General features: G+C 42.4%; 1 protein-coding gene across 11 annotated transcripts in view; it reads left to right on the top strand.

Moving 5' to 3' along the window:
• WDR93 (WD repeat domain 93) overlaps window positions 1-26,476 on the top strand; it is a 694,060-nt gene that overhangs the window by 607,609 nt on the left and 59,975 nt on the right. For all 11 annotated transcript variants that reach the window (XM_078683212.1, XM_078683218.1, XM_078683219.1 and 8 more), the window contains one exon: window positions 18,080-18,245. In XM_078683212.1, coding sequence (XP_078539338.1) covers window positions 18,080-18,245 — 166 coding nt within the window. The remainder of the gene's footprint in view (window positions 1-18,079; window positions 18,246-26,476) is intronic.

Here is a 26,476-nt window from a genome sequence, read left to right on the forward strand (position 1 = left end):
TAAGAATAGACTTTGGTAGCCCAGTACCATCATTATGTGAACCAAATGCCAGCCAATGAGATGCCAGCCCTGAGATCACATTCCCCAGCAGAGCCACCATACCTTAGATTTCCAACCGCCGTCGTGTGAGGAGTCTCCCTGAGCTTTGCTCAGTTTGTTCCCTTGTTTGAACTTTTGACCTATATTTACAGCATTTCCTATCGAACTGAGGTATTGCTTTCTTTCTTAATTCCTTTTCTAAATATCTGAAGGCTCTAAAAAGAGGCTTTTCAGACCCTGTAGGTCTTGTGGGAAGGCCAGGTTGCTCTCTGAGGACCCCCACAAGGATTATTTATACTGCCTCTATCCAAAGCACGTCCCTAAGGAGTGCAAACATTGTAGGAGCCTAGAGAATTTGACGATTGTCTAACCAACATGAAAAACAGATTTTTAAATAGAGGCTATCCCCTCCGGACTCTAAATTCAGCAGAGAAAAGGGTTCGTCGCGCCTTGAGACCAGATTGTTTAAAGAAGCGTACCGATAATGATTCCTCTATCCAAAAAATTAGACTCATTACTGAGTTTAATGCATTACACCAAACAATCTCCAAGAGTTTTAACAGACATTGGAAAATGTTAACGGAAGACACAACACTAAGAGAGTGGCTACCGGATAGACCAGCCATTACGTACAAGAAGGGATGCACACTGAGGAACAAGCTTAGCCCTACCGTTCCACACAACACTTTGGCCTTAGATTGGCTTACTACACGTAGCCTGGGTTTCTTCAAATGTGGTTTCTGCTCTTTATGTGTTTGGGGTAAACATGGCACCAAGACATTCAAAGGCCACGACGGGGTCATATATTCAATTAGACACAATATCACTTGCCTAACTAGATACGTAGTATATATCATTGAATGCCAATGTGGCTTGATATACGTAGGCAGCACTATCAGACCCCTTAAAGAGAGGCTAGCGGAACACATGCGGGCTATCCAGAAAAGGGATCCCAAATACCCGGTTGCGCTGCATGTTGCAGCTTGTCAACCACTGGAGGATGAAGTAAAGGTACGCTTCTTTGGTATTGACGTCATCCCCCCAAATATTAGGGGTGGCAACAGAGAACTGACTTTGAGGCGTAGGGAGGCCACGTGGATCATGCGTTTGCAATGCGTGGAACACGGGCTAAACTATGACCCAGAGCTTCAGTTCTTTTTAGGGAACTAATCTGTCCCTCTGTCTCTACAAAATGTTGCACATGATTGGCACATTTGCTTTATGAAGACACAACTGTAACAATGATATGGAATCGTCTGACTGAAATGAGAACTGCATGAACGACTTCATTGTGAATATGGCCATATGACCAGCTAATGTTTATATATTTTGTTTTCTCTTTTTTCTTGTGCTTGATTACCACGATGTGAAGGTGTAAGTAATTGTAGTTATTCAATAGGTAATGCTAAACTGTAGCCTCATCAACCATTACAATTTGTAATCCTACTATTTTATATTCATAATGATGTGACTGTACCCAGGAATATTGTTATGTCACCAGTCACGGCATGAACTCTATTTTCACTCAGGGGTGCTCAAGTCGTGGGTCACCACTTTATCACGACCACGTTTACAGATAATTTTTATTTATAAAAATTTTTTTTTATCATTTCACGGAATTACTCACTCCCCCTTTTAGTCTAGGTTTTTATCTAGTTAGAAGTGGTTTGCTACCATGGATGAGATCCTCCAGGGTACTGGAGTACTGAATATAATTTTTCCTTTCTTAGTCTGAACGAGACATGAATTCTCGGGTTTCCAAACCGGCGACTCGACTTAGCCGACTATTGCAGTTTAACTATTCCTTTTGCCGCTTATTCTAACTTAGTCAACAAGGATACATGTGATTATTCGTATATTTCTCACGCTAGTACTCTTGCGTGTATACTGGATTGTGTCCAGGGCATTCTGATCAGCTATCCGGCTTGAGCTTCCATATTAAGCCTTTTTGCTCAGAAAGATACACCCCACCACTAATATTATGCCCCAATTTCTACAATGTCTTCGGGTTTTTTACATTAACCGGTTTCGTTTTTTGCTCGCCTGTCAGGCTTCTGACAACCGACATCTGTACACCCAAGATGGCGGTCACGGTGCAACGTGGTAATTTCTTCTGCGTGGTCTAGGCAACGACCTGCCTATACTATTTCAGGCCTTCCGTTTTCCGGTCACGTGTCCGTCCTTGGAACACGGCGACCGGGAACTTACGGAGGAGGGATACCGGCTGTCAGGTAAGGAGATAACGACTTGTGTACTTGCGCTTTTGTTTGAAGACATATGTTACTTCACAAAGGCATCACTCACTATAACCTCCGCTTTTGTGTTTTTTATACTCAGCCTAAAGTTACCCACGAAGATTCCTATACTAAGAGTCCACCCTGTAAACTCAGCAGTCGGGTCCCCTCCCGGTACGGCTAGACACGTACACGTGCTTAGGTATGTACTATGCGGATCTTTTTAGGTTCGGACTAGGTATATCTCACTTTGCCAGTTTCTAGATAGGTGGTTTTGTTTTAGGTTTTTACACAGTCTCTTTTTTTCCCTTCTCGTGCAGTCTCCTTTTGAAATCAGACGCGCAACAATTTTGTGTTTACGTTTCACCGTAGAGGTGTGACACACACTTGCCAACCCGGAACCAGGGTCTTGGTCTATTAGACATATTGGCAGACCCGCCAATATCTCCACAGGGTAAGCTATTGCAATATTTCTTTAGTGCACCCTGCGAAACGCACCACTTGCCCTCTCTTAATTTTCTCCCGCTGTTGTTATATATACATATTCTTGTATATATTTTTTCCTTTTCTTTTAAACATAGATACGCCATCAACCTCTCTCAATTCCCGCATCTAACCTTGGATGCCTGAAGCAATTTACTAGGTATGCCACAACTGCTACTAGTAGGGCCTGAGATTAGCATGAACTTTTTCTTAGGCACATGGACCCACTTTATTAATTAGCATGAGATACTCACTGGCATGCCTATTGCATTGAGCGTTGAACACTCCTACACCCTGACCCTTCACAAACGCTGGTTCTTCGTGAGCATGAGACACCAATTGATGGGACTTTATAGTAATCTATGTGTATTATCAATAAATATACCAAATGGTCAATATAGATAAGGATGATATAGCCGTTATCCACGCACTATCACCATCGTCACCAGGATGTGCGTGTGGTTGCGCATGGTCCACAAATCACGAATACGGCCACTAGGCACGTAATAATCCGTCACTTTCACTTCCGTGCACGTCCTTGTCATGGATCTATGTACAAGATGTGACATACTGAAATGTACTATACACATGTTTATTTATTTTCATCAGCCCTGAAGAGTCGTGTTGACTCCACTTTAACGCGATGAAACACGTGTCGGCTGAGCTTGGATCCAATTAAAACATCATTTGAAAAAAGAACTTGAACATAGAGATCTGCTGCTGTCTTTCATCTTTTATTGTTACTGTTTTCCTTTTTTCCTGTTTCACACTGTTTTTGTGGTTGCGAGAGCATTGCTGTTTTACAGTTTTTGATAATCTTTGATTGTCTTGGAACGGTTTTAGGGTTATTCCGTTCGCCCTATACGCGCCACCCATCAGAACTTATCTCCTCACAGAATTTAACGTACACTCTAGGCAGAGCGCCATTTTCTGATATTCCTCAAAACCCCTTTCAGCTGTTTTTCAAACATTGTAGGACTTTTTTAGCTAAGACACTTAAGGACAGAGAGGTACGTTTGTTATTGTGGCTCCAGAAGAAAAAGGCCACTTCGGATTCTGACTCTGAGGATGACTCTATGGCTCACTCCTTTTCAAAACGCAAAGGAGGAGTTTCTGAGGCAAAATCTGATTTAAAAAAGCAAACAATCAGGAAATCAAAGGAAATGAGTCTTCTTTTGCCTCTCTGCCTCATACTCCTGTTAAAAAGTCCTCAGAGATGAGGGTTCCGTCGCTGGGTCCATCGACGAAGAAAAAAGTTTCTGCAACCATTCCGTTGACGAAGACGTCATCATCTACGACGACAACGATGACGACAGTTACAGTGATGACCTCGTTGACGGCAATTACAAAGACGACATCGTCGGCGGGCTCGTGGTCGGTGTACGAGGACAACACCGTCGACGACTACTTTTTTGACACCGCCGTCGATCTTGTTTACAATCATCCCGTCTACGACAGCTTTTAAATCCCCAATGAATAGATCGCTGACGACGATTTCCATTAGAAGGTTACCACTGTCGACAGGCTTGTCGACGCAGAGATCAGGCAATGTAGAATTTACCTCTTGGACAAAAATGTCTCCTCTGCCTCCGTCAATCCTTCTTGAGATACAGGAGTCTGGTGAGGAAAGTCAAGAAGAAGTTGCATACAGCCCTTCACAACTGAAAATCAAAAGTCAGGACACTTATGAGGACGAATACCAAGAAGTGCAGGAAGATTTCTCTTTTAAAGATCGACCGCTAACTAGTTCAAAAAGATATGAGTCTTTTCAACAATCCTATGATTACGAGAAGGAGGATAACATACTTAATGTCAGAGAGGAGTCTGTGTCCATGCCTCTGTCACTGGTATCGGATCTCAGGAGCATGATCAATAATTACTATTGTCGCTTCCCTGAAGCCAGTACCTCTTCTTTGGATGTTGCAAGTAAGCAGCAACATGTTGTGCAAGCTCCGGCTAAGCAGCCTCCGCCTCCAGTACAGAAGGTGCTCACTTCAAGAGTCCTTACCATCAGAGATGACCTAGCTGACAGCGAGGCTGATGACCAACCTGAGGAAGGAGAACTGAGCCAAGAAGATCCTGTGTAGGATGAATGGGACCAATAAATTATCCCTTCTTCTTCATCGCCGTCACCCTCCCCGGTGACATCTCCACCGGAGGACATCCTGAGATTCCATGAACTCATGGAAAAAGCTTCCAAGAGGTTTGATCTCCCTCTGCCAGTTAAGGAACCAGAATATTTACTATATTATTTCAAAGAGTCTTCTAGGAAATCAATAAGGACAATCCCCATGGTAAAACATATATGGGCGGAATGGTTGAAAATCATGAAGAATCCAGCTTCTGTCGCAGCCTCGGTTCCCACAATAGAGAAGAAATACCGGGCTCCAGAATCCTACCCGGCATGTCTTATTGGACATCCCCAACCACAGTCTGTGGTGATTCAAGCTGCACAAAGACGATCAAAGAATCCATCAGCAGCATGTTCAGCTCCTCCTGATAAGGAAGGAAGGAAACTTGATGGTACAGGCAAACACTTTGCAGTCATGGCGGCAGCTTCTAATAAAGCATCAAATGAGCTCACCATAATTAGCCGTTTCAACAGGCAAATGTGGTCGGATATTGCTCCTCTTTTATCACATCTGGAGGACAAGAAGGAAGAAGCTACTCTAATTTCACAAGATGGAGCTAGAGCAGCTTCGGAATCCACAGACATAGCCATGGATATATCAGCGGTGGCGTTTAGACGAATGGCGGGAGCCATAGTACTTCGCAGGCAGGGATAGCTTAAGGCTACCTCTTTCTGGCCGTAAGAGCAGACTAAGATAGTATACATGTCCTTCAACTGAGAAAATGTATTTGGCAGCAAGTGGATGTTGCCCTGCAGGCTATTAAGACGGATACGGATACGGCGAGGGCATTAGGTTCACTGCAACAAGACAGATTTCACTCCTTTCGTGGCAGAGGATCACAAGGACATTTTCAACAGAGGTCGTCCTATCAGTCGAATAGATACCAGCCTACCATCAACAAGGGTATCATCAGTATTCAAATACTCAGCAATTTCGATCCTCAAATTCATCTTACCAGCAACAGTCCAGATGAAAGCAATTGACAAGAGGAAAATTACAGGACACCAATCGAAGACAGTGACAATTTCAAGGTTCTAACCACCTCGTCATTCCACAGCCTGCATCAGACCCATTACCTTTCTTCTTATTTCCACCAATGGATGTCTATAACATCGGACAGATGGGTATTAGACATAATTTGTCACGGTCACACCCTAGAAATCCTCTACAAACCTCCAGACCGTCCTCCCTTTCACAGAAAACAGCAACATCTCTTGGCCCTCTGGTAAAAGGAGCAATAGAGGAGGTCCCTCTTCAACAGCTAGGGAAAGCATTCTACTCACACTTTTTCCTCATACGTAAAAAGCAATCAAACAAATGGAGACAGGTAATGGATCTCAGAGGTTTAAACAAGTTGATCAGGAAGCAATCCTTCCGTATGCTATCTCTTCAATAAATTCTGATGATGTTGAGAAGAGGGGATTATATGACATCCTTAGGTCTATTAGATGCATAGTTCCATATTCCAATACACGAACGACACAGACAGTTTCTCAGATTCGCGGTAGAGGGGCTCCACTACCAATTCAGAGTGTTACCCTTCAGTCCTCGCCAAGAGTGTTCACGAAATGCATGGCACCGGTGGCAGCATATCTGAGGCAGCAAGGTCATCAGATATACCCATATCTGGCCGATTGGTTGATAAAGAGCGCATTGTACAAAGACACTCGGCAATCCTTGGAATGTTGCATACGTCTCATCCAGCCTCTGGGTTTACGGCTAAACATGGAAAAATCCTTTCTAAGTCCGTCCCAGTCTCTTCAATTTCTAGGAGCGTTATTACAAACCAGAGAAGCAAAAACATACCCTTCAGAGGAACGCATCCGAAAGATTCTGAAGCTTACCTCACAACTAAAGAAAAGAAAGTCCACTTCAGTAAGGATATTCAAATCTTTGTTGGGAATGATGTCATCTTGCATCCCCTTAGTTCCAAATTGTCGGCTTCACATGCGGCCTCTACAAGAACTTCTATGACTTCAATGGGTGCAACATCAAGGTTCCTTCGAGGATTGGATCCTCATCAATCCTCAAATATAGGTGGCGCTATCATGGTGGGGAATAAGGCAGAACTTATCAGAAGGGCTAATCTTTGAACCAAAATCTCCCATGCATATAATGACAACAGATGCTTTATTGCAGGGATGGGGAGCACATCTTCGGAACCTAGAGATTCAAGAGATTCAAGGACATTGGAGCACACAAGAGGCTCAATTACACATCAACCTTTTGGAACTAAAAGCGGTGTTTTGGGGTCTCCAAGCCTTTCTCCCCAGGATTTACAATTCTACAGTCCTAGTCAGGACAGACAGTACAAGAACAATGTTTTATTTAATAAAACAGGGGGGAACAAGATCAAAGCCCTTATCAACACTAGCTCAAGAAATCTGTAATTGGCTTCTAGTTCACAATATCTCTCTGCAAGTTCAACATGTTCCCGGAATATACAACATAAGAGCAGATTCACTAAGCAGATCAGTGATTGTTTGTCATGAATGGGAATTGAATCAGGATCAACTCATCCGAATTTTTCGATTATGGGGCACTCCAGCTCTGGACTTGTTTGTTAATCGTAGCAACAAAAAGTGCAAAGAGTTTGTAAGCAGATTCCCTCAGCTAGGATCTTGGGGGAATGCTCTTCAGCTCCGTTTGACAGGAATGTTCGCATATACATTTCCCCCATTCCCACTGATCCCGAAGGTGCTCAGGAAAATGAGATGGGAACCGTGTCACTTAATTTTGATAACCCCGGCATGGCCGAGACAATTCTTGTTTTCGGACCTTCTGCATTTATCAGCAGCTACCAGAGTGCAGTTTCCTCTAATTCCGGATTTGATCTCCTCGAACAAGGGGCAAGTTCTTCATCCCCAGTGGGCCTAGCTGAGCTTATCAGCATGGAACATCATGAGCACGAATTTCAGTCCTTGGACATTAACGAAGAATGCCGGGATATCCTCTCTCACTCTCATGCAATTCCCATGAAGGAAACCTATGTAGCGAAGTGGAAAAGGTTTTGCCAATGGTGTTTGACACAATCTCTTCACCCCTTGCACTCTTCTCCGGAGCAGGTTCTCCCTTACCTATTGCATCTGACCAAGGCAGGTCTTTCTCATGCATCAGTCAAAGTGCATCTGGCTTTCATTTCAAGGTATCGCAGGAAACCAAATCATCCATCTCTTTGGTCACAGAGAGTAATAAAGGAGTTCTTAAAAGGATTATTCAGAGTTTTCCCTCCAATTAGACATCCGTCAGTACCGTGGCAGTTGAACACAGTCTTGGCACAACTCATGAAACCACCTTTCGAAATGATTCACAAAGCTGAGCTCCAGTTTGTATCTTGGAAAGTAGCCCCTCTCCTGGCTCTGACGTGAGCTAGAAGGGTCAGTGAAATTCAGGCTTTTTCCATCACAGAGCCTTTCCTTCAATTCAAGACAGACAAAGTGATATTACGAACAAAACCTAAATTCATTCTGAAAGTCCCTTCGGATTTTCACCTCAATGAACCTATTGTTCTTCCCACATATTTTAAAAACCCATCGTCTGCAGCAGAAAAATCTTTGCATACATTAGATGTCAAGAGGTAAAATTTTACATTGATAGGACAAAGTCATTTCGAAAGACAAGTCAGCTGTTAATAGCGTTTTCTGGTCCCAGGAAAGGTTTGGCTTTATCAAGGACTAGCATATCCAGATGGATAACCTCAGCCATTACTTTGTGTCACAAAAAAGCCGGAAGTCCTTTACGCTCGACGGTTCAAGCTCACTGAACCAGAAAAATGGCGACTTCAGCTGCATTGTTTGCGGGAGTATCTCTTCCGGATATTTGCAGAGCGGCAACGTGGAAGAATGTTCACATTTTTACCAAGCACTACTGTCTGGTCACAGCTTGGAAAGCAGATTCAGCAGTGGTACAAGTCGTACTATGTCATCTGTTTCATTAAGGTATTTACCTGACAATGTTTTTCTCAAATGCTACATTGAATTTTGCGTAATACATGGTGTTACAATATATGTCGACGCATTCAATCTTTCTATCCTCTAGAGGATATTTAATTGCCTCATAAACAGGAAGCAGAGCCTGAGAAAAAAAGGGTGCTTTCCTGGAAACGCTTACTTGTAAGAGTACTGCTTTCTATTCTGATACAAGCATGTGAATCTATGAAAGATTCAATACTGGAGAAGAAATAAGTTACTTACCTGTACACTATGGTTCTCCAGTATTGATATCTTTCATAGATTCACATGCAACCCTCCCGCCCCCCGTTTCTCAGATAGACCACTTTTTTATCTTTGATTACTTCCTTGGCTGTCACTCAGGGCTGGTCATCTGAGGTATGGTGGCTCTGCTGGGGAGTGTGATCTCAGGGCTGGCGTCTCATTGGCAGGCTTTTGGTCCACATAATGATGGTACTGGGCTATCAAAGTCTATGCTTATCTATGGTATCTATTAAGAAAAGAGAAATACCTCTGACACCATCAATAAGATTTTTCTTATACCACATATGTATTTATTTGTTATTTCATGCTTCATATTTCGTTTATCAAAACCACATGACGCATTAAAACATAATCCTCATAATTTTTTGTACAACAACTCTTTGCACAGCAAATAACAAAAACAAGTGATGCGAGGACTATTTACATGACTTACAAATATGTGATTAGTGACCAAAACATAACAGTCCAAAGGATAAGCTTTTGAACTTAAAGCAGTCCTAATTATTTGCATACAATAATAGGTCTATGTTTTCTTTTGTCCTCCATATACTAAATTGCAACAGGTCCTAGGGAGGTCAGAGAGTTATTTCACAAACTCCAATCATGAGCTTCAAACATTCTGCTCAGGTGCGCCTAGTGTGGTGCAAGCAATGTTGTATCGTTTGCTCTGAGCCTCTCTTGGGTGGGAGCCAACGCGTATCAACCTGCAGTATGTGGCACCACAAGGAATAATTATTTCGAAGGTCTTCATCAGGGCGGGGATGTATTCATGTAGGACATGGGGTGCCATGTAAGGCTTACATAGTGGATTGGAATGTGGCTTCTCCGTTCCTCTATTCTCACGACTTCTGTCGCTGTCTTAATCCGTTTTCTCCGTAGCCGCCGCTTAATTCAATTTTTTTCTTGCGGTTGTCTTCTCCCGCACGGTTCATCTAGTCCTGGCATCGAGAACCATGGTATCTAGGCATTTTGTCTTTTTACTGCAATGTAATTCCTTTACCGTGAGACTCCCACCATGACAATGGGAAAGATACAAGCATGTGAATCTATGAAAGAGGCTTCGGACCTGCAGGTACCATTACCCGCGGTTCCGCATCCCTAGATATCTATAAACATCTTTCTTTAATACCTCCCAATCTACTGACCAGATTTACACAAAATTACACAAAGCTCTTTTTCATGATTTACTTTTTTGAAAACTTTGGTATACTTCCCTTCAGCGGTTCGGGCTGTAGTTGTGTCTAAAAACAGCAATATCCCCATAGACATTGCATGGGTAAAAAGCATGTGGGGCCTCCTTTTTTCTCAGTCCTGTTTCACCAATAACCCCAAAACATTTCACACAGCAGTTCAACTAACTTGCATACTAGTTTTAGAAATGTTTTGACGATTCATCAAACCAAATCATATATAGATATATCTATCTATCTATCTATCTATATACATATCTATATATTCACTGAAAAAAACATAGGTTTCAGGCCTGATATAGTTAGGGACCTATGTTTTTTTCAGTGAAATTCTAAGGTTTTTTAAATGCTAATTCCTAACTATACCAGGCCTGAAACCTATGGTTTTTTCAGTGAATTTCAAAGGTTTCCTAACTACATCAGGCCTGAAACCTATGGTTTTTTTCAGTGAATTTCAAAGGTTTTTTAAATGCTAATTCCTAACTATAACATGTCTGAAACCTATGTTTTATTCAGTGAATTTCAAAGGTTTTGTAAATGACAATTTTTAAATGCATTAATTGTTATATTTATTTTTTTTATACTGATTTACTACAACTATTTTTAGATATTTTATTTTTTAAATTACATTATAATTACATTAGACATTACATTACAAAATATACTTTCTCCGAATTAATTACTTTAGTTTAAATACTTTGCAAATAGGCAATAGACTTTTACGTACAGTAGTTACAGTTGTTGCAATGGGCAACACAAATTCAAACACAATGCAACCTTGAGCTCAATGTGATTTTCTAGTTAAATGCAATTAGTTACTTTATGGATTACTTTTCTAACCACGGGACTGGATCCTAGATTCAGTCCTTGTACATCTCCTGTAAACAGTTGAGTAAAAGCGTTTTGGTTACAGTAGTGACAGTAGTGATTTTTTAAGGAACACTATTGTATTTTAAAAGTTGAGACAGAAATTTTTTCATATAGAATCACAAATGTTATCCTATGGCAGGAAATTCACTTAAAAGCAGGTAAGTAGTGTTATCGTCACTTTTTCTTACTCAGTGGTGGATCCTGGATCCAGCACTGGCGCATCTCCTGTAAACAGTTGAAAGACTGCGTTTAAGTCATACAGGCGATTTTTTTGAAATATTTTTAGTTGCTGCAAATAGATACTTAGAAACGTTTCTTCCTATGGAAGGAAATACAAGTTACTGGTAAGTATGGTTAGAATTACTTTTCAGGGTCAGTGCTGGGCTAAAAGATGCAGCACTGGGTTCTCTGCGATAACAGATGAGTAAATCGGAATTCGTTGTTCGGATGATTTTAGGTGAATATTTAAAAGTTCCAAAACTCCACACTTAGAAGAATTTCCAAGTGAAACTAGTCAATGTTAGCCTATGGAAGAAAATTCAAGTTACTGGTAAGTATGATTAGAATTACTTTTCAGGATCAGTACTGGGCTCAAAGATGCAGCACTGAGGTCTCTCCTGATCACAGGTGGGTAAATTGGAATTCGTAGTTCTGCTGATTTTATAGGAATATTTTAAAGTTCCAAAACCCCACACTTAGAAGAATTTCAAAGTAAAACCAGTCAATGTTACCCTATGGAAGGAAATTCACTTAGCAGGTAAGTAGTGTTATCGTTACTTTTTCTTACTCAGTGATGGATCCTGGATCCAGCACTGGTGCATCTCCTGTAAATAGTTGAAAGAATGCGTTTAGGTCATACAAGCGATTTTCTAGGAATATTTTTAGTTTCTGAAACTAGACACTTAGAAACTTTTCTGGTGAAAACCAGACAAGGGATTCCTATGGAAGGAAATATAAGGTACAGGTAAGTACGGTTAGAAATACTTTTCAGAGTCAGTGCTGGGCTGAAAGATGCAGCACTGGGTTCTCTCCTGATAACAGGTGAGTAAATCGGATGTAAAAAGGGGCACGGCCTGTTCAGAGGCCCGCCCCTTTTTACAACACTCTGCAACGCTGCTCCGTGGCGCTTACTGGAGATACCTGGTGGGCTAGTTGGCCCCCAGGGACCCTCAGGATCGAAGAGGAATCAATTCCCCAACTTAAAACCTCGCCACAGGGTGTGTTTGCACACATGTCAATTCAGGCCCCGCCCCCTCCCTTCACCACTGTGCAAACGCGCCCCGTGGTGCTTTTTAAGTTGGGGGATTAACTCCCCTTGAATCCTGAGGTTCCGTTTGGTGGCAACTAGCCCACCAGCTACCTCCACTAAGCTCCACAGAGCTGTGTTGCAGAGCGATGTAAAAAGGGGCATGGCCTCAGAACACCTCTGTGCAGGGTAGCCCCCTGACGCATACTGGAGGTTCCTGGTGGGCTAGTTGGCCCCCAGGGACCCACAGTATTCAAGGAGAATTTGTTCCCCATCTGAAAACGCGCCAGGGGGTGCGTTGCAGAGTGATGAAAGGAGGGGGTGTGGTCTCCGGCACTACACAGCCCCCCTTTTTCTATTTTTCTGGCCCTGGGGACCCCATCCCCCAGGGCCTGCCCCCTAATTTTTTATTTTTAAATTGAAAAATTGTGATGGGGCCGTGTGGCCCCCCCTTCCGAGGCCTTAATTGGCCCCGGGGACCCCATCCCCCATTACAAGGCCTTTTTTTACTTATTTACATTTTTTAGGAGGGGGGCTGCATTGCCCCCCCTCCTATGGCCACTGATGGCCCCGGGGACCCCATCCCTCAGGCCGGCCTTTCTATTTTTTTTTTTTTTTTTTTCTAATTTTGGGGACGGGGGCAGCGTGGCCCCCCTTCCGGGCCTCTTGTAGCCCGGGACCCCATCCCCCAGGGCTGGCCCTCTTCGTTGGGGACCATGGGGGGTCTCCAATCCCCCCACGGTCCCGCGTCCTTCGGGAGCCGGCATTGCTTTTCCACATGGGGAGCTGCTAAGAGGCAGCTCCCCGTGTGGAAAAGCCATTTGGTTTGAATTTTGAAAGAGAAAGCAGGTTTCCTTGCTCTGTCTTTCAAAATTCAAACCAAGTTTGCTATGACAAGGTAGGAGCCGCAAGGCTCCCGCCCTGCCATAGCAAACTACAGTGTCCTGGGGGTGGACACCCCGGGACACTGCAGGAGCCGGCCCTAGTGGGTGGCGGTTCCCAAGGCCATCAAGGGCTCCAGGAGAGGGGCCACGCGGCCCCCCTCCCAACATGTAAAAAGCCCCGGGGGTGGTGATCCCCAGGGCTGGGGGGTCTGTCACGTACCCCCCAATTTTTTTCATTTAGTGCCCCGGGGAGGTGGCGGTTCCCAGGGCGTGTGGGGGTGGTTGAAGCTCCCCCACACAGGTTTTAAAAGAAAAAGAAATAAATAGAAGCCCCGGGGGTGGCGGTCCCCGGGGCTGCGGGGGGCCATGAACCCCTCGCAAATGTTTTTAATAAGCCCCGGGGGTGGCCTTCCCCAGGGTTTGGGGGTTCTTTGAGCATCCACCCACTCACTTTCAAAGCCCTGGGGAGTGGCGGTCACCGGGGCTTGGGGGGGGCTTTGAGCTCCCCCAACCATTTATATTAGAAGCCCCGAGGGTGGCAGTCCCCTGGGCTGGGGGGCCTTTGAGCCCCCCACCCACTCTTTTTCGAAGCCCTGTGGGACCCCCTGAGCAGGCCTAAGGGGTCAGGGTGTTTCTACCCGGCCCCCTTTTTGAGTTTTGCACGTTTTTTCTTCTGTTTTCCGAGGCACAAGATGGCTGCCAACACTTCCTGATTTGGAGTGTTGACAGCCAATTAGCATGCAGATCATGCTCGGCAGGGTGCGCTGAGGGTGCGCGGATCCTCCACGGCCATAGATATATAAGTGATTTTACTTTTGATTTTCTCAGGAACCACTGAACGGATTTACAACATTTAACCAAAAGGCATGACTGAACCAAGGGCTACCTTTTTGCCAAATTTGGGGTAATTCCGTTCAGCAGTTCGGGCTGTAGCTGCGGCTTCCTATGGGAAATTGCATGGGGAAAACACGTTTTGGGACCCCCCTTTTTTCTCAGCCCTCGCTTGACGAATCACCCCAAGACTTTCAGGATAGGAGCGGACTGGAGTGCCCCACGAGTTTTGAATGTGGCGGATTTCCTGTGGAAAATAGGTCCTAACTATAAATACCTACTGTCGACTGCCAGTAGGTAATATATATATATATATGTATAGCTTTCATAGTTTCGCATGGAGACCCCCCCTTTTTCAATTATTCCTTACCACCAATACCTCTACCCACCCTAAACCCTTAAATATCCTTTCCACACAATCCCTTACCCACTCCTAAATCCTTAAAATACGCATACTACCTGAAACCCTTACCTACCTCAAACCCTAAAAATGCCTTTACCACCCTATACTCCTACACATCCCTAAACCCTAAAACACCTTTACTGCCCTAAACCCCTATCCATCCTGAAACCTCCTACTCAGCAATAAGCCTAAAACCACTGCCCAACTCCAAACCTAAAACCTTAAGAGTGTGTGTGTGTGAGCGTGTGTGGGTGTGTGTTTGTAAACACACACACATTTATACTTGCCGTAAATAGACTTTCCATGCGTGGTAAAGACATATGCGTGGTAAACATTTGTGTAGTAAAAGATGTTTGGCGAAAGCACTGTGTAGAAATTTCCGCGTTGTAAAGGTTGTTTCCCAAAGAATTACATCATCACAGCAGGCTGCTTATGAGCCAAATGGGAATAGCGAGTACTTCACATGAAACATATTTTGAAATTTTGCTGGACAATAAAGGCCAAGTTCCGTTTCCTTTTCATTAGTATCGTGCTTTGCACTTCAAAAGCCAACATCTTTACACTATTAATTTAAGAGCCGCAAGCAAATTTAATGTGTTTTTAAAGCCATTTGTATAACATTTGTTACAACCATACAGGTACTCATAAACTACTCATCCCCTTTAAATAACAATCATTTGCAATGCAATAGGTCTTGCATTTACGAGAGTTTAAGCTATTGTCATTTACAATGGCAGTAGCTCAAACTCTTGTTAATGTGAGACCTATTTAACTTCAAAGAAGCTCCCACAATCGTCCGAGTCTGCCTAAAAGTGAAAGCGCGCATGGCGCGCTGAATGTAAGGAAAGCATGTCATGCCTGCACTAGTAAAACTCATTAAAGAAAATAGTACTTACAGACTAAATAGGACATACTGTGTTGCAACAGGAGTAAAAGGGCCAGTCGCCATGGGAGGTTACAAATGAAGACAAGGCTCCCACCGCCCCTCCCTCCTCCCAGGACCTACTTAATGGAGGCCGCAGTGTGACACCATTGAGCAGGCACCAGGACCAGCTCTCCCACGTTGCTGCACCGCTCTGCTTCCTCCCTGTTTTTTTTCTGAGTGCTTTCTCCTTATTTTGTCTCATGTTTTACTGCCTTTTCCCTTCTCTATCACGTTTTCACTAGTGCCTTCTCATGCTGCGCCTCATTTTTCTCTGCTTTTTGTATGAAGCAGCAAGCAACTGCAGCTCCCTGAGACCCTCACGGTGATTTTCCGCATTTGACTGATTAAGAGGATTTGATGTGAATTATTTGACAAAGTGGGTGTGAAAGGAAAGGCTGTAGGATGTTATTTTTTCTGTAACACAATAAAATTTGAACTGAACAAAATATTTCGAAATATGTCCGCAGTTATTAAAGCACAAATCAAGGGCTTCCTATTGGAATGCTAAACTGTAATGGAAACAATATTTAATAGTGTTAAAATAAATCACAAAACTTTACTTGGTGATGTTCAAAATGAGAAATATTCACTGAAACCCGATTTCCACAAATATGTGCATTGTATAGTTTTATAAGTAAAATTACATGTCTGTGTACATTTAGGGGCCATGTAATAAATGACCGTGCTCCACACCATGTTTTGGTAATATATTTGCAAAATTCATGTTTTGTTGATATACTTGCAACCGTGTTCTCCAAATTGCAACACCAGCTACATACCAGACCCTTACCATTCTCTTGCTGTAATAGGGAGTCTAATTTGCTACAATTTGCTACACTTTTTCTATGCATGATGCTTGAATTTTCTCACAATCCCTATGACTTCAGTGATGTAACCTGATCGCAGCACGCCCACTCTAAAGATTGTACAGGACCACTGGTTAAAGCTATAGATCTGCTCCAGCAGACTCTGTCACAACTTTGGTCTCTGTATCTTTTCTCAGCATGTATGCCTGTAGGGGAACCCAGATGTCTTTCAGTCTAGATTTAGGGAGCATGAGATCCCTGAATGTGTCCAATACCTCCCTACTGTACACCATGTTGAATAGCCAATCTGACGGTTTGGGTGTGCACTGTAGCACCGCAGATTGTTTTGCTAAGACTGTGGCTATATTGGGAGTTCTTTGACATATCTTGAAAGTTTTCTTCAGTATATTTTCAAGATGGCCTTCATGTTGCATGACAGAACATAGCGCTCTAGGAATGTAGCAGCCATCTTGCAAATATAGAAAATGTTTTCCAGACTGCCGCCGCATTGCATTGTGTCATGTCACAGAATGTGGTGTCTACCCTGAATATGAAATTTAATTTTCAAGATGGTTAGGTATTACTCCTGGCTTTGTCAATGCCTACACAATATTAAAAGCATCCATCATTGACAAACCCAATAGCGAACAGTGGCAAGTGGTAGGGGAGTGGAGGGAAAGACAAGGGAAGAAGCAAATGAGTCAGGAGAAGTGTAGAAAGGAACAGAGAGCCTGACACCAAGCCACAACACTGCTTGGTATCAGAGACATAGAGGAAAAACGAGAAGGGAGGCTGTTGGAAAGCTTTCTTAAAAAAAAAAAAGCTACAAAAAAGGGTCTGGACATGGGGAGTGGGAAGGCAGTGACTGGAGGACCATGAGGAAAGAGAGATACAGAGTGCTGGCATTCTCAATGAGTAGAGAGCAAGCAGTGGAACGTGCACTCCCATGGAGTGTTAAATGAAAATTAATAGACAAAAAACAAGAAGAAATGTTAGATTAATGGTCAGCAATGGAAAAAAACAGCACAACCATTCAAACGCCTGGGTAAAGAAGAAATGCCCCATGGGTGGAATAAAGACAAGAACAAAGAGAAGATGGGCAACAGAGCCATTCAATCATGACCACGGAGCTAACTCAAAGTCCACTCTAGGTAGAATAATATACAGTCCTGTCTGCGACAGACAGATGAAGCTGACTGTTGCGAGACCTCAAACATCCATAAAATACGATACACCGTTAAGGAGATTCTATTAACAATCTGTCATATTCACTAACAAGATACTGCTTTCTTACTTGCAGAAGCATTTTTTTCTAATTTAGTTGTGTTAGAGCAATTCCTAGTCCATCACCAGAAAACTCATTGCATAATTCACTACATTATTATTGCCAGGTTTCTTCATAATGTAAGAATTGTATATGTTATTTATACATATTTCAAATATAAATTCCAGATTTATTTGTTGTTATTATAAAAGCAAACCACACAATTTCCCTTGTAATATCAAACAGTCATTCCTCCATTATATGATCAGAAAATGGAATAGCCTACTACATGGATTGGCATGGAGAATTCTAGCAGCTATGGTTAGCCATATCTTTAATTAGTTTAAGGAATAATTGACATGCATTACATCATTATATTTTGTCCTGCAGACTGCAAATGTTGTCCAATTTAAGCTTCACTTTTAGAATTTGTAATACATTAATCCATTATTTGTATTATCAAGATCCAGTCTGCCATATCAAATTTCGAATCCATTAAAAAATTATTAATTTGAGTGACTGAAGGCGATTCTGTATATTCCTTTCTTTCTGTCGCAGGTGACGAGAGAGTAAGCAAAGACGAGACCGCTGCCTGCGCACTTTTTGTTTTCCGTTTCGCTTCATACCCATTCATGGATTCTTACCAAGAGAAACGGGAATTAACACAGATGCCTCCACCGATTTTACAGTGGGGAAAAAGATGTCAGATGCTCTTACAAAGCAGGTGAGGTAGTTGTTTTTCTCCAAGAAACCCGAAACCCGAAACTATAATGGAGAATATAGATGGATTAATGCAAATTGAAATCACACCCTCTAAGGAAGCGAAGTAGATAACCAATGCCACCTAATGAAACTAGCCCTGGAAATGCAACAGGTCTCGCATTTGCTTGAGTTAAAGCTGTTTTCATTGTAAAAGGCAACGTACTTTACCCATGTATGCATGTGATGTGTAGTGGAATTATGTGAGTTGAATTTAATTGAATTGAGGAATTGAGTGGAGTGGAATTGTGTGTTGTGGAGTGGATTTGTGTAGTGAAAATATGTGGTATGGTGTCCAGTGATATTATGTGGCTAGTAATGATGTGGTGTTGAGTGTATTGGAGGTGTGTGAAGTGGAATTGTGTGTTGTGGAGTGGAGGTATGTGGAATGGTATTTTGTGTAGTGGAGTTTTATGTAGTGTAATTCAATTATGTGGTGTGTTGTTAGAAAATGCCAATTTTCATAACCCTCTGACTCAGTTTTGAAGGAGGTTTCATATTTAATAACAATTGTTCAGAAGGTAGGGGATGTCGGGCTAGCTCCGCTCCCAGTCGCCAGTGTGCGAAAGATGGAGCGAGACAGGAACAAAAGAGGCTGAGGAGGACGGAAGAGTGCTTCACGTTCTAGTTGACGCGTGTGTGTTTCCCGTCCCACCTCGCTTAACTTACCTGACTTCCTTCTGGGTGGCTCTGACGTCCATTGGAGTTCTCTCGACTGAATCCTGTTCCTTGCCTCTGAATTCGCCCAATGCAGTGGGGGCCTTCAAACCCTGTCTTCTCTGCTGATTTCACCCGACACCGTGGGGGTCTTCAAATCATCCTATAATTACGGAGTTTCTCCGAAGCCGCGGGTGCTTTCAGAGTCTTGCTTAATTACGGCGGTTCACCCAACACCACAGGCCTTCAAGAACCTTCCCTATTTACGGCTGTTTGATTGACGCTGCGGTGGCCTTCATATGTTTTCCTGATAAAAAACAACATAAGAAATTGATCACAAAGAATCAATTGTCTTCTAAGTGGCAACAAGTATTTTACTATGCATGAATCATACATGGTACTTATCTGAGACAGTCTCCTCAGTGTATCGACATTCTGTTCCCTCGCTGACATTACTTGATGGCTATAAGAAAGAAACATATATATTTATTTAGTCACCAGAGTTTGAAGGAGCTGAACTATATTCTTAGTAATTAGCCCTACACATGTTTGTGTATATTTTTTGTATTATCCTTTCTGGGAGAATATGTTTTTTGTTTTTCTCCTGGTTTTATTGGATATGAATATGTTAGGGCCTACTTGGATTCCTCACTGAATCTCTTTTAGGTTATATAATGTGTACCTTTTTGATTACTGCATCTTGTTTTCCTAAGTAGTAGCTCCTAATTTCATATATCTTCCATATAGATATATACCACTGACCCTATTTGCTATCAACGATATACCTAGGTGGAAGAGGGGGTTTTACTGGTAGTTATCCTATTGCATCATTAATTGGGCCTCAGTGTTGTTTTCATCCTACATGCTCATGGTAATACATTAAGCCTTATCTCTAGTTCAAGAATCACATAAGGGCCATCCAACAAAAATATCCATACCTGATGCGTGTGTATGCCGTGTCTTCCCTTCTCCCTTTCCTTGTTTTGTTTCCCTTCTTGCCCCGAATCTACTGTGTTAGCTTTGACACTGTTGGGCTGACATTGGTGTGTGTGGGAAGTTGGGACCTATATTCTGAACTTGAATCTCGCCCCTGTGGAAACAACAGGTGAGAATTTCAGGGGACGCCTTGGAACTGACTTTGCCTTCTGCAGAGGTCTAACATTTTGGCAGAAATATTGCAGTCCAGTACTGGTTCTGTGGAGGCGCTGTTCCTATTTAATGAGTCTCTCTTTAACCCTGTGGGCCTGATTCACAAATAGCCTCTGCAGTGGTGGCAGAGACTCTGCAGCCGTGGCAGGATCTGCACATTTGTGAATGGAACTCCGCACTCGTGGTGGGATCTTAACACTTCAGTTTCTCATTGAGAATGTCCCAATACAATTGCTGGAGCTCTTTGTGAATCTGGCCTTATATTAACACTATTTAGGCAAAGGTTTAATTTAATTAGCATAGTTTTAAGACCATAACACTGCAATCAGCAATAGAAAGGTGGTCAGTTAGCTTTTGCAAAGAGCCTTCCACTGAGTCGCAAAATGCATGGCAGCAGGTTTATTGACTTAGAAATTTTTTTTGTTTAAGTCTTCCAATTATGCAGCAGATGATGGATTATGTGGTAAGTACTCCAAATCTATATGCAGAAATCACCTAATTCCAGTGGCCCTGATTAAGGTCTGATACCTTTAGCCAGGCCTCTCCTGCACCATAATTTCACCGACAGTGTCAGAATACAGTGGGTATTCTAGGATGTGCAGTCCCAACAACATCTGCTGCCTTAGCCTGTCCAGCTGTCACAACAGATGTATTGATTCTTTCAAGGCAGAGGAGTATCACCAGTAGTGCCAGTTATCACAGTCCCCTGTGGGCTTTAATAAATCCAAACTCTGACTTCCACCCTCACAACATCATCTTTCAGTGGGGAGGTGGGTCTCCCATTTTTTTAGTCAGTAGGAAGTTATCACAGTGGGTGGTTGGTGATCCAGCTGCTTCACTGGTGGCTGCCACCATTTCTTAAGAGCATATTCATGCCTTGAGCCTTGAAGCGCAGGTCCATGTTTTAATTGAACAAGCGGCCATATCAGATCATGCTTTAATTTCTTTTGTTTTAAATATCTCATCCAATTTCACTAAGCAAACCAGATGGCGTATGAACTCTAGTATTGCCCTCAATGAGCATAATAAACCTAAATTATTATAAGCTATTCAAGGCTATTTTTTGTTTAATCCAGAAAACTCTACTTCTGTTATCAATAGATGGGACTCTTTTAAAGCCTACATTAGAGGTGCTACAATCTCTATTTTGGCTCATGAGAATAAATTATTTAATGCTAATATTAAACATTTGGAGAAACAGATAGCAAAATTTGAACGGTTATTTATTACTTCTGCTAATCCTCAATACACAACTGAATTACAAAAACTCCGTTATGAATTTAATTCTATTCTTAGTAAACGAGCTGGGGTTCAACTTGCTAAATCTAGTGCTAGATTTCGTTTCAATTCCAATAGGTTTGGAAAACTCCTTGCTAATTACCTACGCATTAAAAGAGATAAAACACAGATTACTTCAATTCGTAGTCCTCAGGGTAAGATTGCATTGTCTCATAATGATATTGTTAAAGAGTTCCTTGATTTTTATTCAAACTTATACAACAAACCAGAGTTATGTGATAATTCATTAATTGATACCTTTTTGACTTCATGTGATTTACCACAAATTTCTCCCTCAGATAGAACTGGATTGGACTTGCCCATTACTAAGGATGAAATTCTGAAAGCTATCCAATCACTCAAAAAGAATAAATCTCCAGGCCCTGATGGTATCCCTGCTGAATTTTACAAAGAATTCCAGCCTCATCTTTTACCCTATTTATTTCAGCTTTTTTCACACTTTAGCTCCTCTGGCACCATTTCAGGCTCCTTTGCTGATGCTTTAATTATTGTTCTTCCCAAACCCCATAAAGATCCTACCCTAGTGTCCAATTACCGTCCTATCTCCTTAATAAATCAAGACTGCAAATTATATGCTAAAATCCTTGCCTCTAGATTAGCTCCTGTACTCCATTCTATTATTCACCCTGATCAATCAGGATTTATGAAAAATAGATACTCTACTAATAACTCTAGAACCCTACTACATGTTATTGAACAAAGTCCTACCCTTTTTGCTCCTGCTGGAGTTATGGCTTTGGACGCAGAAAAAGCCTTTGATAAAATTAATTGGCAATTTTTATTTCGAACCTTATTTTCCTTTAATTTTGGTTCCTCTTTTATTCGTATGATTTCTGCATTATATTCTGCTCCTACTGCTCGTTTATTTATCAATGGCCAAATTTCTACTCAATTCTCCCTTTTTAGAGGCACACGACAGGGCTGCCCCCTCTCACCACTTTTATTTTTGCTAGGAATTGAACCTTTGCTTATTTATATTCGTAACTATACTGATATTCAAGGTATTACAATTAAAGATGTCACCATTAAAACTTTAGCATATGCTGCTGATGTCTTATTGTTCATTAGTAATCCAATTTCATCTCTTCCCTCATTATTAGACATTATTGCCAAATATTCTGCAATCTCAGGCTATAAACTTAACGTTAATAAAACAGAATTTTTTCCTTTACATATTCTTTGTACCCCTGATATGTTACCTTTATCTGATATTGTTTGGCAACAACACAAATTGAAATATCTGGGTATTTTATTTTCTTCCTCCTTACCTTCGACGTTAAAATTAAATAGTAATTTTATACTTGATTATGTTAAAAATAAAACTTCTAGATGGTCTTCTCTCCATCTCACATGGTGGGGTAGATTGGAATCTATAAAAATGAATATTGCTCCTAAAATATTTTATTCCCTTGCTATGCTACCCACTCAATTTCCATTAAAATTCTACAAAGATATTGATAAATTGCTATCCACATTTCTGTGGAATAATAAGCCTCCTCGCATTGCTTATAGAAAGTTAAAAATACCTAAATGTAATGCAGGATTTGGCCTTCCTGACTTTTCTTTATCACAAAGCATTCATATTGAAACAAAGTTCCTTATCCTTGTCACTGCGCCAGGACGCTCCTTTGCTGGAGCAGCTGTGCGCATAATAAAAATCAATAACATAACATAACATAACATAACATTATGGTTCACTGTCTCACCTGTTGTTAATCCTCCTATTTGGTTTGTTATAGAAAAATCGCTTGTTGCTCCTTTTCTGCTGCCCTCTTGGATCACAATGTCTAGTAAATCTCCTGTTGTGCACCATTCATCCATACTCAAATCATCCAGAATAATTTTTAATGATTTAGATGTAAATGTTGCTTCTCCTTTATGCTCTACAATGGATGTCTCGTTGTGGCATAGTGCTATTATTAAACTAAATAGAAATATAAATATTTGGAATTCCTGGATTAAAGCGGGCATATTTTACCTTAAAGATGTATTTTGTGATAATGCTTTTATTTCTTTTGACAGTTTGCAATCTAAATTTCAGTTGCCTAAGAATGATTTAATTAAATATAAATCTCTGTGTAACTCAATTTTAGATTCTTTCCCGGCTGGTGTACCCACTACTGTTACAACTGATTTGATCATTTATCTCCACGCTGTTTCCGCATCTTCCAGTACTGTTTCCATTTTGTATGAGCAATTTGCCACTTCATTAGGTACCAATATTGATCTTATTTCAACATTTTGGAACACAACTTCGAATTCAATTATCTCATGACTCTTGGAAAGCTATTTGGCTTAATAGAATTTCTGGGTGGTTACCGGTGTCTCTCTACCAAACTAATGCTTATATTTTGTTTAATTCCTTATGGACACCATTACGGCTGCATCGTGCTCAGTTACTTCCATCCGATGTTTGTTGGCACTGTAATTTACATCCTGGGTCCTTACGCCACATGCTATTTGAATGTCATATAATTTCAAAATTTTGGTCCGAAGTTTGGGACGTTTTGTTAAAAATATTACCTCTTCAGGATGTTTTCTCTTACAAATTGTTAGTTTGCAAATCAGTTGTGCTTGCTCATCCAATTCAAGTTTCTGAAGCAAAACTGTTTAATTTTTTAATTTCTGCTGCGTTAAAATCAATCACTTTTTGTTGGAAAGATGCTTCTTCTCCCTCTGTTCATGCTTGGTGGTCATGGATTATTTTCACAAGAAGAGGTGCCCAATTATCATTACATGGAGTTAATCATAATGAGATTTCCTATCAATCCTTCTGGGCTCCTATTGATTCTTATTTGTTGTTAAAACACTAGTTCTCAATAATTCTATGTGTTATTTTCACAATTACTGTATGTTGGAACTGGGGTAGCCTGGCCTAGGGCAAGACTAGCATATCAGAGGCACAGTGTAAAGGTTGCAGGCCACCCAGGAGTAATTCCACGCAATAGCACACAAAAGAAAACGCTACACCAAAAATGTGGAAAAATAAGTACTGTTTTTATAAAAATAATGTTCTCTTTGTTCTCAAAATTTATATAGCATATAACATTACAGGTTACTTTAGAATCAGCAGTTATATCATTTGAATTACTAGCAACTTATCAATTAATTTCTTCAGTGCACAACATTCAGTTCTCCTCCAATCAATATTCCACTTCCTGAGATGTTACTCTGTTCATCAATACAATACACTTGTCAATGAATCAATAAAGGCACTTTCAAAAGTATCAAATCATCACATTTACAGAATTAGCTGAACGCCTCATTAAGCTCTATGCCTAGTTAAACTTTGCTGATACAGCTTCCCTCTAGGATGGTGAAAATTCAATTCAATATGGTCAGGCAGTTACTACAGATCCGGCAGGACTGCTAACTAAAATTATCAGCTTCACAACTCTAGTACCTTTACCTCAGATCCTCATATTTAATTAAGTGTAGGAACGATGTGGTGCTCTAACCCTCCTATACACAACTGAAGGCACTGTTTAGAGAAAACTATCCCCACGTTCTACAGAACTGAGGGCAATGGTCAGAGTGAAACTACCCCCACGTTCTCCTTACTGTAGCGTGGAGACGATGCCTTCCCAGTCTCCACGCATCGCTGCTGTTTTGGGGCTCCTTAAGTGTTCAACTTGCCGATCTCACCACTCCACGCCCAGCACACTGCTGACTCGGCGCTGGCGTGGGGAAACTTCAATTATCAACAATCCTCGGTCTAGGGACGCGGCGCTGGCGTGGAGTAATCTTCGATTTCCAAACAATCCCTGGTCAAGGGACGACTCCGCTGTTGGCGCCTAGCCTCTCACTCGCGTTCCCGGGGTTTCCTCAGACGAGGCTGGGCTGCGCAGGCAAGCGCTGGGTTACTCACGCCTCCACCGCCGGCTTCTCCTCACCCCGCCCGGCGGCTCCACTGGGCATGCGCGTCGAGAGAGTGTCTCTCCACCGGAGATCGCGCTGTGCAGGGGACGCCTCTTCTTGTCTCCGCCCACCCGGAAACAGTCCGGGGACTCCGCTCCTCACCTCAGGATCTTCAGGCTTTATTCTGTCACGGCGCCACTCGCCTCACGCCGGTAATGGGCAGAACGGCCTGTCAGCTTGCCGCCTCCGCTCCTCAGCTCTCACACGCCGGCTCCTAAGCAGAGCGACTCCTTGCTCCACTGCCACAGGTACCAAGAGGGCACGGTGGGGGTGTAGCGCAGAGGGGGGTTCCCAGAAGTCGGTCAGCTACCGATTAACAGCTGAGCAAAGGGGAGGGGGCACCAGGATTAGCCCCACTTCAGTTGGGACTCGTGCTGAACAGTCTCTTTAGGATCCTTATGCTGGACCAATCTCTTTAGGATCCTTTTGCTGGGCAGAGGACTACACTCTTCAGGGCTGCAGTCTCCTTCTCCTGGTCACTTCCCTACTCTTCCAGTCAAGGGATTAGACAGGCGCCCAGGGTCTCCAGTATCCTTCAACAACGGGGTCAGGACAGATAACCCAGAGGGGATATTGAGGTGATTCAGTAAGGCAGCTTCCCTATCCAGGAGGTCAACCCTAAGTCTAACCTCTTCCCACCCTCAGCTACAGCCTGTCCTCCAGCTGACTCTCTAAGGTAGACAAAATGGCTGCCCCGCATTCCGCCTTATATAGGCTGCCCTTCAGTGGTCCAGAATGGACCAGAAGGTTCTGGAATGCCCTATGTTAGGCTATGGCCAAGTTCTGTGTGTGACAGTTAGGGCAGTTGGTGGCCACCATTTTAGGTGGTGCCAACTTTCCTGTCAGAACAGGCCTCTGGGCCTGAGGTAAAAGATTATGAGGGGGGAGAAAGAACACCCATCCCCCTGGCCAACACCTACAAAAAGTCAGTAGACACAAAAATACTAAGGGGATGAGGGGCAAAAAGGGGACAAAATAAATAATAATGAGGAGGGACTGCGCAAAAAATCCAGACAGGTCTAACACGCGTCCCCCCAAGCTGAAAGTGGGGAGAACTACCCAACCCCTTGGGAGTCCTCTTCACTAAGGCGGAAATACCTGGAGAGACCGTCTGCATTTGCGTGGTCCACTCCAGGCCGATGTTCCACCCGGAAGTCCATTCCCTGTAGGGAG

This window comes from Lissotriton helveticus, chromosome 3_1, assembly GCF_964261635.1.
Source record: "Lissotriton helveticus chromosome 3_1, aLisHel1.1, whole genome shotgun sequence".
In the NCBI taxonomy this organism is placed as follows: Eukaryota; Metazoa; Chordata; class Amphibia; order Caudata; family Salamandridae; genus Lissotriton; species Lissotriton helveticus.